The 15,710-nt window shown below is 33.7% G+C and overlaps 1 protein-coding gene across 3 annotated transcripts in view; it reads right to left on the minus strand.

Annotated features, from left to right (window-relative positions):
• The window catches only part of ADAM10 (ADAM metallopeptidase domain 10), a 216,527-nt gene that overhangs the window by 36,239 nt on the left and 164,578 nt on the right, over window positions 1-15,710 (minus strand). For all 3 annotated transcript variants that reach the window (XM_077128032.1, XM_077128033.1, XM_077128034.1), the window contains 4 exons: window positions 15,130-15,279; window positions 13,568-13,660; window positions 10,733-10,916; window positions 2,689-2,852 (listed from right to left, as the gene is read on the minus strand). In XM_077128032.1, coding sequence (XP_076984147.1) covers window positions 2,689-2,852; window positions 10,733-10,916; window positions 13,568-13,660; window positions 15,130-15,279 — 591 coding nt within the window. The remainder of the gene's footprint in view (window positions 1-2,688; window positions 2,853-10,732; window positions 10,917-13,567; window positions 13,661-15,129; window positions 15,280-15,710) is intronic.

Consider the following 15,710-nt stretch of genomic DNA (forward strand, 5'->3'; position numbering starts at 1 on the left):
AGATGCTATAAGAAATGAAAACTATAGGCCAATCTCCCTAATGAACAAAGATGCAAAAATTCTCAACAAAAGACAGCAACACATTATAAGAATTATACACCACGATCAAATGGGATTTATACCAGGAATGCCAGGATGGTTCAACACAAGAAAATCAATGATGTAAATAGCACATTGAATTGAAAGGGAAAATCACAAGATCATCTTGATTGATGCTGAAAAAGCACTGGATAAAATTCAATATCCTTTTCTGATAACAAACACTTCAAAAGATAGGAATCAAAGATGATTAAGAGCATATATGAAAAATCGATAGCCAGCATCATACTCAATGGAAAGAGACTGAAAGCTTTCCCCCTAAGATTAGGAACAAGACAAGGATGCCCTCTGACAGCACTATTATTCAACATTGTACAAGAAGTTCTAGCTAGAGCAATCAGGCAGGACAAAGAAATAAAAGGCATCCAAACAGGAAAGGAAGAGGTGATACTGCAAATGAAATGATACTATACCTGGGAAATTCTGAGCAATCTACAACAAGGTTACTTGAGCTAGTAAACAAATTCAGCAAGGTGGCAGGATATAAAATCAATGTGCAAAAATCAGTAATGTTTCTTTACACAATCACCTAACTGAGGAGTCAGTTGAGGAAAATATTCCATTCGAAATAGCAAATAAAAGAATCAAGTACCTAGGAATGAACTTAACTAAGGACATAAAGGATTTGTACACACACAAAAAAACTACTTGTTATGTAATGGTAACAAATCCACCTCCCCTCGTTTGAATCCATAAAAATCCTAAACTCCTTAGACTTTGAGACAGATCTCAGATAGACCCATAGGCCATCTGTACTCCTTGACTCTCATAGCAACAAACTCTCCCTTTTGAAACTCCAGGTCCAAGGGTGATGGGGAAGAAGAGAGGACATTTACCTGTCCTTGGAAATGTAAATTAACCATGAAAAAAAGTTCACTGCTTATCTATAAAATTTCAATTACTCTTTAAAGAAACAAAGATCACAAGGCAGTCAAGATGTAGAAAGGTTAATGTTTTAAATACTTTATTCAGGAGCCCAATGAAAGGGTTCATATCTGTCAAATCGGTTGTCCAGATTCTGGCACAGAAAAATGTGATTACTAACTTTGGCCATATCTGTGACAATCATAAACACTTTATGAAGTCTAGAAATTTGCAAATTACCAGTTGGGATATATAAAAGCCTTGTAATTTAGTAAGATGGCACTTATGTTTGACAAATTTATGTAAATTTAGAGAATTTTAAGCTATGGGTATAAAACCTTTTTCCTAAAATCATAAGAATCTCCATTTTACAAGCAATAAGGCACAAGAAAAATGAATTAACATAGTTTTCAAATTAAAATTTCCCAGTTTTGATATTTTAATAAACCCTACCAAGATCATAAAGACAGAACACCTTTTAGCATTTTGCATTTCTCTGTGTCAAAGGTCATTTAAAAGGTCAGTGTAATGGACTGGGTATGAGATGATGCCAAAGAATTGAAATGTTGTTAATTGTAATAACCATATTGAGCTTATTTTTAACTTGTATTTTAGAAATGTATATGGAAATATTTAAGATTAGATGAATTTTCTTTAAATACCTAAGAAAAGAAATACAAAGAAAAAAATTCATACATACCATATCCCTTACCCCTCCCTTTCACTGATCACCAGCATTTCAATCCACTCAATTTATTTTAACATTTGTTCCCCCTATTATTTATTTATTTTAATCGATATGTTTTACTCATCTGTCCATACCATAGATAAAAGAAGCATCAGACACAAGGTTTTCACAATCACACAATCACACTGCAAAAGCTGTATCATTATACAATCATCTACAAGAAACATAGCTACTAGAACATAGTTCTACAGTTTCAGGCACTTCCTTCTAGCCTCCCTAATACACCTTAGATTAAAAAGGGGATATCTGTATAATGCGTAAGAATAACCTCCAAGATAACCTCTCGACGCTGTTTGAAATCTCTCAGCCACTGACACTTTATTTTGTCTCTTTTCTCTCTTCCCCCTTTCAGTCAAGAAGGTTTTCTCAATTCCTTGATGTTGAGTCCCAGCTCATTCTAGGATTTCTGTCCCACGTTGCCAGGGAGTAAGTTTACATTCCTGGGAGTCATGTCCCACGTAGAGAGGGGGGAGAGCAGTGAGTTCGCTTGCCGTGTTGGCTGAGAGAGAGATAGGCCACATCTGAGCAACAAAAGAGGTTCTCTGGGGGTGACTCTTAGGCCTAATTTTAAGTAGAGTTAGACTATCCTTTGTGGGGATAAGTTTCATAGGAACAAACCCCAAGACTGAGGGCTCAGCCTATTGATTTGGTTGTCCCCACTGCTTGTGAGAATATCAGGAATTCTCCAAATGGGGAAGTTGAATTTTCCCTTTTCTCCCCATTCCCCCAAAGGGACTTTGCAAATACTTCTTTATTCATTGTTCTAATCATTCTGTGATTTATAAGAGCATCACACTGGACAAACCTACAAAATCTCATGTCCTATTCAAGGTTCCATGTTCTATGGTATTCAATTAACCTGTCCATATAAGTTATATTAGGAAATACACTAGTCAAAATATAAATTTTGTACCAAATAAACATTTTTGGCTTTAGTTAGTAAGGTTTTTTTAATCTAATAATTAGTCAATACTTACTGGAGAACCAAAGTTGTGTCCAACTTCATGAGCAAAAGTAATGTGAGAGACTTTGGGAGGTACATGAGACCCATAGTTCTGAACAGTAATAATTCCAGTGTTTAGGGACTTCTTCTTACCATCTGAATAGAGCTTACTTTTTTCACATATTCCTCCAGAGCTTCCTAATTCAGAACAAAAGATGGCTATTTTAGCATCAACGTTCCTCAAAATTGCTTTCTAATATATGCTATATTAAGTTAAAACATTTTATGTTCTTTTTTTTTTTTTGAGCCTAAAATACAGTTGGGATTCAAATGTAGCAAGTAAATAAAACTTTCTTTGGTTCCAAAATTAGGAAGTTATTTCAAATAAGTTTTTTTCCCCACTTTTTTCTTTGTATAATATAACATATGTACATAGCAAAGAAAAAAAAACAATTTTCATGGCATTCTTCAACAAGCAGTCACGGAATAGATCCCAGGATTTGTCGTGGGCCACCATTCCATCATCTCAGATTTTTCCTTCGAGCTGCTCCAGAACACTGGAGGCTAGAAGGAATATATATATGTATTTATCATCACAATTGACTTTTTTTTTTGTGAAAAATAACATATATACAAAAAAGTAAAACATTTCAATGCACATCACAACAATCAGTTGTAGAATAGCTTCAGAGTTTGCTATGGGTTACAATTCTACAATCAAATAAATTTTAATGCACTCACACAGAAACTTCCAGGATTTAGTATAAAGCTCTTATAAAATATTCTTCCACATAATTAAATGCCTCCAAATATTTATTTCCACTAATCCAGCAAAATATTTAAATTTGCTTTAAACGGGAATGTATCAATATTTACATTATGTCAAAGCCTACATATCTTCATCTTTTAAGAAAACTTGGGGTTTTAGTTAAATGAAAGTTGAACAAAATATTCTCAACTAGCTACTGAAAAGGTCACTTCTACAAATAACAGCAGTGATGCACATGAGTATGTGATTCACCGTCTAGAGAGGCACTGTACAACATATCTTTTAAAAATAATTGTTAAGTGGGTAAATAAAGTAGTGTATGTGTATGTATGGGAGAGAAGTAGGAAAGGAGGGGACAGAGAGAAAGCAAATGTGGCAAAATGTTAATAACTGGCAAATCTAGTAGAAGTTCACTGTATTATTCTTGCATCTTTTAGTAAGTTTGTAAATTTTTTTCAAATTAAATTATTTTTCCAACTCATCTTGAGAACACTTAAATCACAATAAGGCCATAGTTTCCTTTAATTATCTTTATTATTAAAGTTTTCCTGAGAAATTCTTTAGAGTTTACATTAACATTTAAAGGTCCTCCTATTTTATTTTTATTAAAATATGATCAAATGGTTTGGGTATTATGATAATATTCAAATTATTTCAAATAACCTTTCTATACTAGAGTTAAAACCAAGTTACTGAACCATAAAAATCTCTAATATTATTAATCCCTGACAAAGCATTTAATAAGTGGCCATTCAAAACAGATCTGCAAGAATGCAGGGTATTAACAATGCAATTGTTACCTTGCTTCTACTGAGTTTTAGAAAACATGTGTCAACAAAACATAAATTTGAATCACTGATTCAGAATTTAGTACAGAATAATGGTACAGAATAATTTAGAAAGTGAAATGATAGCAAGTGTTAGTTTAAAAAAAGCATATTTAAAATTAAGTAGCTAAAAATCATAGCAATGGGGCAGTGTAACAGTGGCTCAATGGCAGAATTCTCGCCTGCCATGCTGGAGACGCATGTTCTATTCCCAGTGCCTGTCCATGTCAAAAAAAAAAAAAAAAATTGTAGCAATGGCAATGGTCTTCCAACAAAAAACAGATCTAGTCTATGAGAAGCAAATAACATATTGTCCCAGACTATAGGACATCAAGAGAAAGAAGAAGTTCAGACCACAAGGGCTGATTATGAAGTTTGTCACATAAGAACTAACCCTGAGAAATGACATGACCAAAGAATCAAGAGAATAAGAATGTTTCTTTGACTATGTCTTAGTTTAATTTTAACCAGAAACCCCTCCCTATAAAAATTCTAACTCAAATCCTCACTTTGAACTGGTTTGGGGAATATTTCTCCAGTTCCTTGTCAGTGCTTGTATATTTGCAATAAATTACCCTCACATTGAGGGACATGTTTCTCCTCTATAGTGCCAGTTCAGGAAGACCTTTCTATTGGAAAAAGCTGTGCTTGCAGTATCACAATCTTCACAAAAAAATGAACAGAAAGACTAAGTCATATGCAGATTTCCCCCAGCAAAGGGGTGAGAATCTTAATGATGGTCAGGATTCACTGTATTTTGAATAAGTAATACATTTGAGTGAAAACTCTTCTGCGAATATAAAATGTTTTATGCATATTTAATACATTTTGAAAGCTAGTTCTACTTTTGGAGACAAGTCCTAAGGACTTCAACATTACTATTCTTAGACAGTAGAAACGTTATATTCCACATATTACAGCTTTAAAACAAATAGTAAATCAATACCCTGCCTTAGTGAGGATTTGTTATACGCAAATTGATCTAAGACCCTACTGTCAAAACTTGAAGTATAGAAGACTCCACACTGTAAATTTTAATCAATTAAAAAATAAAATAAAATAAACAGGCACATTTAAAAACTTATACAGTTTTCTGTATTTTTTAAGATCTATATAATTTAAGGCGAGATCATACATAAATTTGAGTTTGCTATTCTGAAACATACATAGTCTTTATAATTTTTATCTTGCTTAACTTCAATTGCTTTAACAGCTACTGCTTATATGAAAGTTTAACATTTGTTACAGACTAACAGCATGTATTAGAGTAACTCAATTATTAAAAAAAATAAAATACTATAACTAATTTCATAAGTCATGGTTTAACTTTAGAAAAATACAACAACTAGTTTTCACAGGCCAGAAATCAATTAGTGATGAGATACCATACAGGTCTATAGCTAATTCATACTCAACTTTCAGTAATTGCTTTATATTACAAATTTAAGATTTTACTATATATACTGATCACTAAAAATACAAATTTTGAATAACAATGAGATGAGTGAAAAGGTTTCAAGTCACAAGCAATTACTGCTGAATGACCCAATGACCAATAAAGAAATATGACATTTTTCTATCTACAAGATAGTCTGAGTAAAAGTCATAGAATAGACTTAAATTTAAGAATTGTGCTCTCCCCCCCCACACACACAAACACAAAAAAAGTCTTAGGAAGATACAAGGGTAATAAAATACCTTAAGAGATTCCATAAACAGTTTTGATGTGAGCAGGCCTAAACATTAAAAATAGCACACTGACCATATAATATGAATCTGAGCAATAATTCTGAACCAGACAATAGTACCACTTCCAGAAAGGCTATGGAGAAATGTGTGGGTGCATTCCTTTGGATTTCATATCTGGGGCACAGTACTCACATGTAATGGGGAGGAATCAAAGATGTTAAACATCCTGCAAGGTACTATCCAGACCAGCACAAAATGCCAATGGTGAGTGCCCTTTTGCAATATTTCTAGCATGTAATTCTCCTAGTCTTTCAAACAGCTGGTTAAGAACTTAATAGGCTATGAGTCATCCTAAGAACGTTTGTGTTGAGTTCTGTATGCCCACAAATCCTAGTACGTAACATCAAACAAAAATTTCTAAAATAAAAAAATAAACCACAGAAGAAACTATTTCAACACTATAATTGTCTCCAAAAATGTTCTTCACAAATGGTCAGAATAATACTGACTGGAGTTCCAGAGCTAGCCTTATACAGTGACCTGGCTTAATTGAGACTATGTCCATTAAGTTAACTGATAACATTAAGATGGATAATAAATGAGCAGAATGTACCTTAATTCACTAGAGAAATGATCCCTCAAAAGGGATGTTAGAGGGGTTCAGCAAATGAAGTAGAACTAAGGCATTACCTAATTCAAAGAATTTACTTTGTTAAGGAACCAATGTTTTAGTCCCTGAATCAAATGTTAAGAAACTATCTGTTAACCAAATAACTGCTTACATAAAGAAAATCTGAAGGTAATCATTCTAGTTTCATAGTGAAGACTGCCTTTGTTTTGTGGACTAGACTTTTTTTTTTTCACAACCTTCTTGGCTCTATATAATTTTAAATGGGAGCCTCCAAGTCAGCCCAGTTTGCTAGCTGTTTCTACTTCTTATGAGGTTGAGAGGTGCTATTTTTCCCATTAAGGAAACCCAAAGCAGCACTGAGCTATACAATGGTATTAAATAAGAACAAATAAAAAATAGTGTAAAATAGACTCAAAGACAAGAAACCTACTAGCCGAATGTTGCAATCCTCATTGTTTTTCCCAACTCAACTAAATTAATGAGAGGATTACGGCTAATAATCAGAGTAATATGGCTAATAATTAGAGTAACTACTGTTTGAGAATTCAGAGTCACAACAAAATCCTTTCTATCACCATATATTTCAGGAAAGAAATATCTGCAGAGTTAAATGAAATTATGCCAAATAATACAACAGAATTAGGATGAAAAAGACTAATTAGGCTAAGTAAAACTTTTAAAAGATTAAGAAACCGTAACAGATCATATGACGACTGTGCCAGTTTGGGGGGATCTATGTACCCTAGAAAAGCTATGTTTTGAGCCTGACTGGTATTATGGGAGCAACAGCTTGTCCTCGTTCCTATTCAATACTGTATGATAGAAATTTTCATTAGATTATCTCCATGGATATGTGACTCAATCAAGTGTGGGTATTAAACTTGATTGGATGGAGATGTGTCTCCACCCATTCTACCTGGGACTTGATTAGTTTACTGGAATCCTATAAAAGAAGAAATATTTTGGAGAAAGCTTCAGAACACTGCAGAACCATGAAGCACAGAGTCCACCAGCCAGCAACCTTTCGGGATTCTGAGAGAGCAGAGAAGGACAACAGGACACTGCAGAACCACGAAGCAGAGTCCTCTAAAGCTAGCGACTCTTGGAGATGAAGAAGGAAAACACTTCCCAGGGAGCTGGAGAGGAAGCTAGCAGATGACGCCTTGTTCACCATGTGCCTTTCCACTTGAGACAGATACCCAGATTGTGTTCGCCATATGTCTTTCCACTTGAGAGAGATACCCTGAACTTCCTCGGCCTTCTTGAACCAAGGCATCTTTCCCTAGGTGCCTGAATTTGGCATTGAAGTTTCCCTGACTACAGAATGGCGATGACAATAGCTACCTCCTAAGGGTAGTTAAAGGAACTAAGGAGACCAAATAAGCAAAGTTCCTTATAACAACTAAATGTAAGTCAAGTAAAACTAAGTTCAGCTAGTCTGAGGGCAAAGAGTAGTAAAGAAGAAAGCAGCTAATGTTATGTTAAGGTGGGTACCCTATACTAGAAAAAAAATAGGCCAAAGGAATGAAGATCCCTTCTCTTTCCCTCACTGACCCATACTCTTCTGTCATTCCCTGGCCCCTCCCTCCCCAGTGACTGCTAGAAAAAGTTTTCTAAGACCTAGACATGGTTTTTTTGTTTCTCAGTATCTGTCATTAACATCTTCTTCTTTTTTTTTTAGTATGTCAATTGAGAAATCTTCACACACAGTCCACACATGGTGTATAATCATGGGGTTTTAATACAGAGTAAAGAAAAAGGACATTGGATGCCTCAAGTAAGACAGGAGGGATTATAATATGGAAGGAAAGGAAGAAAAAAATGGGGGCAAAAAGTCAATGACAAAGGTCATATTTTACAGTTTGCATGTCACCATATCTTTGACATGAACTAAACAAGTATACTCCTACTCCCTTATGAAGAACCCATGAGAAAAATAAAAGCAACTTGTCCCATCATCTTCACTATTACTTTTAGAAGAACAGCATTACAAATGGTTGTCCAAATATCACAAACAAATAGATACAAAATCTAAGTGTTTCCAAACCTATAAAACAAGTTTCAACAGAGGGGCATTCTACAATGTACAATGTACTCTTCAACAAAGTCATTAAAACAAGTAAAGTCTGAGAAGCTGTTCCAGTAAAGGGGAGACTAGGGAGACATGATAACAAAACCTGGATGGGATCCTGGAACAGAAGGACATTGGGTAAAAACAAAGGAAATATGAATATGAACTTTAGTTAATAATAATGCAACAATGTTAGCTCATTAATTTTAACAAAGGTACATATGAATGTGAGATGGTAATAATATGGGAAACTATAGATGCAGGGGATGAGGTGAGGTGTGGGAAACTCTCTGTATTATCTGTTCAATTTTTCTATAAATCTAAAAATTATTCTAAAAAATTAAATCTATAAAAACATTAAAGTAAACAAAGTGGCTATATCTATACACATGAGGACATCCGAAGATTATGAAATATTCTGCAGGAATATTACATACTTAATGAATAATCAGTTGAAAATGTAAAATGACAGTAAGATTTTAGTTTGATATCATCCAATCACTTGGTCAAGAGACATTTTGTGAGCAAGCTTCTTTAGAGGCAAACATATTAATGTGGTAGCTCTCAAACTTCGGTGTATATCAGAATAACCTGAGGGGAAAGTTCAAACAAAGACTGCTAGACCCACCCCTAGAGTTCCTGACTCAGCAGACCTGGGGGAGGACCATGAACTTAAATTTCTAACAGGTTTCCAGGTGATGCTGCTAGTCTGTGAACCACACTTTGAGAACCACTATATAGATAATATACAAAGAAATGTCAAATGAAGTCCTGAGTTTTACAGAAGTAATTAACAAACAGGGAGGAGGAATCATAAACTTTGTGACAAAATCATTCAACTATTCAAGGAAGGAAAAATATATCTCAAAGTATAAAAGTTATAAAATGTAAATATCAGGAAAAAATGAGCTACACAATCTACTGACAATGCAATGAACACAAAAACAATAGAGATTATCACCACGTCCAAGTATCCAAATAGTGTAATATTATACACAGCCTATGACATAAATCTTCATCTTAATGATATCCTGAACTTGAGTTCACTTTAAAATATGGAAAAACAGAAGAATTTTTAGAAGTTGTTAAAGGATATTCATTGCTGGCTTAAGAAAAAGAGGAAGAAAATATAAATGATAACATACAATCCTATTTAGAAACTTAAAATAAGTATAACAAATTAAATAATAAAATAAGGGTGAGAATAGAACAATTTGCCTTAGCCTGGATAAAACAAAGGTTAATTTTGGAGAAAAAAAAAAAAGATAGAAATGAAGCATCAAGAGAAATTATGGTATATGGTTTAAAATATAATAGACTACTGATCAAAATCTATATGGCAAAATTTTTATATTCAGAATTTGGAATCTTTCCATTCTTCTTTCATTCAACAAATCTGCATTTCTCTAAACTAGGCTGCTGAACTTGGTATATTGTAAATCACAAATCCACCCCCATCCCCAGCTGGGAGTAGATTTTCTCAGTGACAGTAGCTTTCATGGGTAAGGCAGATATCTCAGCAGAGTGTGAGCCCGGTGGTGAGGTCAGTGAGGCCATAGGGACTAAAGGCTTCTGCCTACATCTCTTTTCAGGCAATACTTCTGTTTTGGTAAAATAAAAGGCCAGAAATTAATGGATTTTTTTTCCTTTCTACATGCTGCTCCTGACCAGGGTTTCTCTGTTCTTCATCCCACTACAGAAGGGAAACAAGATCATAGTTTTCCTATTTTTTGCTCATATTCCTATTATGAGCAAATATTTAATAACATTTATTAACTTCAATGAAAAAATTAATAGTTTTACCTTTGGTTTCCAAAATAAGTATCACTTTTTCTCCCTAAAATTATTTATTTCAGCTACTGAATGCACCAAGTGTCAAGACAACTCCCTGTTTAGTACTGATTTTGAAATAAAAAGCTGCTTTGTCTATTTTGCCATTTATACAATGCTGATGAATTTTGCCTAACCCAAGCTGTATAAATCAAAATACTGTTCAGGTATCACTTTCTCCTATATTTTATAAAATTCAATCTGCCCTGAAAATTACTTTTGGCTTCAAGTATTAATTTGAGACATGGGTAAGTAAACTACCTGAAGGTGCGCCAACCCAGGCCAGACCAAGAACACCATCATCAAAATCTCGGTCTGTGAAGACATACGCCAAACAGTAGTCATCATGATTCTGTTCAGAATTCAATTCCAGAAACTTCTCCACCCCGATATTTGGGAACCGGAAAGGATTTGTAGGGTCCTTCTCATCAGTAGTTGTATTGATCTAAAATCCAAAATAATAATAATAATAATAATAATAAAACAATTAATGTTAGTCGAGCATTAATGTAAGCCTCTGCTCACCTCCTTTTGGACAATGTTTGGGGCCCAAAAAAATAGGCTTGAATTAAGGCTTCTACGATTGTTCCCACAGCCCCCAGACCAGAGCTGATCATAGAAGAGAGAAGAAAGAAAAAAAAAAAAAAAAGGGAGAGAGAGGGAGGGAGGGGAAAGGTGAGATGGGGGTATTAATATTAAAGGTATTAAATTTCTAAACAAGTGTTCGCACTAGATTCCTAAACAGTGAATACTTGGAAAGAAAGAACAAGCTCTGCTTTCAAAACCCAGAGCAAAGTTTTAATAAAGAAAGCACAGTTTCTCAAACCTAACCAAGTCTCCTTCAGTGCTAATCTCCTACATATGATGACAAGTATAAGGATACTAAACCATATATTTTAGCTTATTATTAGAATATAAAATAGATACCAAATTCAAGTTTGTCAGTTCAGGAGAGAAATTATTTTTCTTGATTCTCCTTGTCTTATCCAGTCACATAAATCAAACCTAACTAATTCTAAGTTCATTTTTTTCCCCCTAAATATAGGCAAGAATTTTATTATCTTCTTACTGCCAATTCATTTCTCTTACTATTTCAAGCTGAATTCATCCAGAATGTTTCTTTTGGTATTCTGCTACTTACTATACTACTGGTGTAGGTTCCTCCTTCATAATCTGAAGAATAATCTCCTCTGATATCAAACTTCTACTAAACAAAAGCTTTCCCTTATTAGCCTGTCTTCTTTTAGAGACCCTCGACCTCCTTTGAAGTCCTAGATAAACTTTGCTTTCTCCAGGTAAGTCAGGGAACTGCACACAAGACTAATAGAGAATAAATCAGGGTATGTATGAAAGGAGATGTTTTGACTAGGCAGCAAACCTTGATCTACTGAAAATGTCAACAGTAAGGGGATGATATAACAGTTGATACAGAATATATAACGAGAAATACAGGTCTTTAAAGGATCCACACCTTCCAGTAAAACCAAGGAGCTCAGAAGCAGGGTGACAAAAATACTATTGGGGATCAGCGCAATTACCTAAGCATAGATCTCAGAATATCTGGTTTAACTATTAACAATTAATCATAAGCAATTAGGTATGGTCATTTAACACAAAACAAAAGCAAGCACCCTATATATTAAAGACAGTGCATGCTTAGAGACATGGTACAGGGGGCTTTCTCCATCTAAGTACAAAATGGAATTCCCTGATACTTCAATTTGATTAGAAATTGAAAATTGCATCTAAATTTAGCTATCTACATTAAAAATGGAATGATTTAAACATTAGATGACACAATGTAAATTTAAATTATCAGATGAGTCATGAACAATCTTCAGTAGATGAGCAATAAACTGAAGTTTTAATTTCAGTTAAAGTACTAAAAACAACCAAGTGCCACATCATCTTTAATATATATGCACTGCTTCAGATTACAATACATTTTACACCCCCCAAAAAATGTTTTCACGAATACATGTTCAGATGTTCTCTTCTTTTTATTATTTTGCTCTGTCTATTAAAGAGGAATACTTATACCACTTATCACTTTCATCTGCTCATTTAAGAGTTTCTTTTGATCTCAAAATAATGAAAGCAATTACGAACAGTTCTTACACAGTATATTTACAAAACATACTTCACTAAGACAATGCAATTTAAGATTTAATTAAATTAAGGACTTAATTTTAACTAAAAGTAAGGACTGCCTATAGCCATGTTATTAAATAGGTTCTAAAGCTTTCTAGTACATACATAGTCAAATATATTTTAGAAAAATAAGAAAGCATAAACATAAAAAAGTCCTGTGACAAATACTTTTGTGAACAGATGATTCTTTAAAATGCAGACTGTATGCCTGGTTTATAAATTCAGATTCTTAAAAACTATAAACATTGAAAGAACTTATATTTAGAAATTTTATTTTAATCAATTAGCCCAATTTCATCAGTAATTTAAAATATATTTATTTGTAAAAAAGATTCCAAGGTTAAAGACATTTAGAAAATGATGGGTTTCTTTATCACGCACACCTTAAAACTTAAGCTATATTAGTGCGAATTTTCAAGAAATGGTATAGTAGTAAGTGTTTCCACAACTTCTAATTGTATTTAACCACTACATCTATCTTTCCCCTTCCCGTAGCATCAATTGGGACATACTCTGAGAAATATCGCACAAAGCCAATCTTAAGAAAAGAAATTGGGGACTGCATTATGGGGGCAAAAAGTACTATATCTGTCTTTACTGAGTGGGTCAATCTTTCTTACGTTAATCAGACAGACAGAAAATATCACTATCTTAGCTCTTCTTGTAGTACAGATTCCAGATTAAGGCTCTATAGATTTAATTCTTAAATCATAAATCCACATATGTGTGTATACTTATATGTATAAGTATATCTATCTATCTATCTGTAGGTAGATATAAATAGATACGGATATAGATATGCCAGAAGTGAAGATAAATTGTATCAACGTATACAATTTAAATTACTGAATGCATAAAGATGAAATAAACAGCAATCATTTTTATTTTTATAAACACAGTCCTTATTTTTCTTTTTTAATATTCTTAATTATGCAAGTTCCTTACCCTTATTCGTTTCACCATGAAACTGATGTTACGGATTCCCGAGAAGTCAGTAGTCTGATAAATTGTATCAATTGCTTTAACATGACTGGATATCTATTGATTAACAGAAAAGAAGAACATTTGAAAGTCAATGGTGAAATGTGAAAAAGATTGTAAATTTCCATCTTCCAAATCAAGAATTTATTATCCATGTTCCACCACATTCAAAATTTTAAATGTCTACACCATATACTGGATAAGAAGATAAAAAAGATTAGTGAACTACGGTTAAGAGGGGAGATTATGTGCCTTTACTGATTTTTCAGGTTAAATGCAAAAAAAATGCACTCCTGCTTCAATCATTAGAACTCCACTTCCTCAATTCACCCTACAATGTCACACCTCCCTGCCTTTTCACATGCTATTTCCTTATGTCTTGAGTATCTTTCTCTATTCATCTTTCAAGACTCAGCTCAAACATCTTCTGTAAAAACTTCCCTGATAACCTTGAGACATTCAGTCATACTCTGACTTCAGTCTTTCTACCGAAGCAGTAGAACATTATTCTGTACAGATTGGGCACTGTTCCAGGTGCTGGGGATACAGTTTAGAAATAGAGAAGGTCCTTGTAAGTTTACAGAGCGTCATTCTGGGGGTAGAACTGGAATGGAGGTGTTAATACAACTGTAAATAAATAAGACACTTTCAGACTTTGTTAAATTCTAGGAGATAAACACAGTGATATGTCACAGAAAGATTGCTTGTTTACCTAGGTGACTATCAACTAAACCCTGAACTTCTTGAGGTATGACTCCCACTCTGTTTGAACTCTCTCTGCCACTGACACTTTATTAGCTACACTTCTTTTCCCCCTTTTGGTCAGGATGGAATTGTTGATTACATGGTGCTGGGCTCATCCCTGGGAGTCATCTCCCATGCCGCCAGGGAAACTTTCACCCCTAGACTACATGGCTTTTAAACACATTTAAAAATAAGCTTATAACTACCACCCAAATCAGTTTCTCTGATTGTTCATTTACACCAGTAGTACCTCCCTCCATCCTCTCAGTCTCTTTGGAGTCAAAAATAACACACTGAGTGTCTTCAACACAAAGGACATTTTGAAGGGTACCCTCAAAAAAATCTATACTGTAATAAGGGTTGAGAAGACACAAATACAAATAATAGGGATAAATTAAAAAATGCAAAGTACAATGGGAAAACAGAACAGAAATTAAATACTTCAGTTTGGAACGGTTCCTCTACCTTACAAGCCCTCCCCCCTTACTACTACCAATGAAAATTCAACTCTCTTTTTTCAGCCTAAGCTCCAGTGTCATCATCTCCTTCATGAAACCATTTTCATACACCTATCTTTTGAATGACATTTACATATCCTAACTGGTCTTCCAATTACTTGTGCATTTATCTTAGATGTCTTATCATATTGCAATTGAAACTACACCCTTTTTTTTTCCAAAAAAGAGGTATGTACTAACTTTAATTTTTAGGAAAAAATAGAAGTATAATAAAACAATATGAGATCATGAGACCTCCTAAAATAGTAGCAAAATTATGAATACCTGGGCAATCACAGCTTCTCGTGTTCCATAATATTTAAAGAACAGATGATCAGTTTGAATATAAAGTTGACATGTATTTCTTTCAGCTTGAGTTGTACGTTTTTTCCTTAGGTGTTCTGGACCATTAGCAGGGTATTCATCTTGAGGTTTCTACATGTCAAAAAAGAGTCATTTCTAATGATTAGAATGCTTCATTATTTTAATTTTATGTAGTTAGGAATATTATATTATAAAAATTTCACATTCTACTTTATTCCAAAATATAATATGAATTTCCCTATGTCACTACATTTTTCATTACCAGCATTTTCAATCTCATAATATTCTACCTTTTAATATGTGCTCATTTAAATCTAAAGCAAGTCTTATACTAGTTTAATTGGTACATTTAATCCATCTACCTTTAATATAATTACTAATATATTTGAATCTACCTACAATTTTATTATCTTCTATTTGTCCTGCCTGTTCTATATTTTTTCTCCCTTTGTGGTCTGGTGGTTATTCGCTCAATTTCAAAACATCATTTGGTTTCAACTGTTGCCAGTAAGAAATGAGTTGTTATTTTGCTCATTTGCTTG

This window comes from Tamandua tetradactyla, chromosome 14, assembly GCF_023851605.1.
Source record: "Tamandua tetradactyla isolate mTamTet1 chromosome 14, mTamTet1.pri, whole genome shotgun sequence".
Classification (NCBI taxonomy): Eukaryota; Metazoa; Chordata; class Mammalia; order Pilosa; family Myrmecophagidae; genus Tamandua; species Tamandua tetradactyla.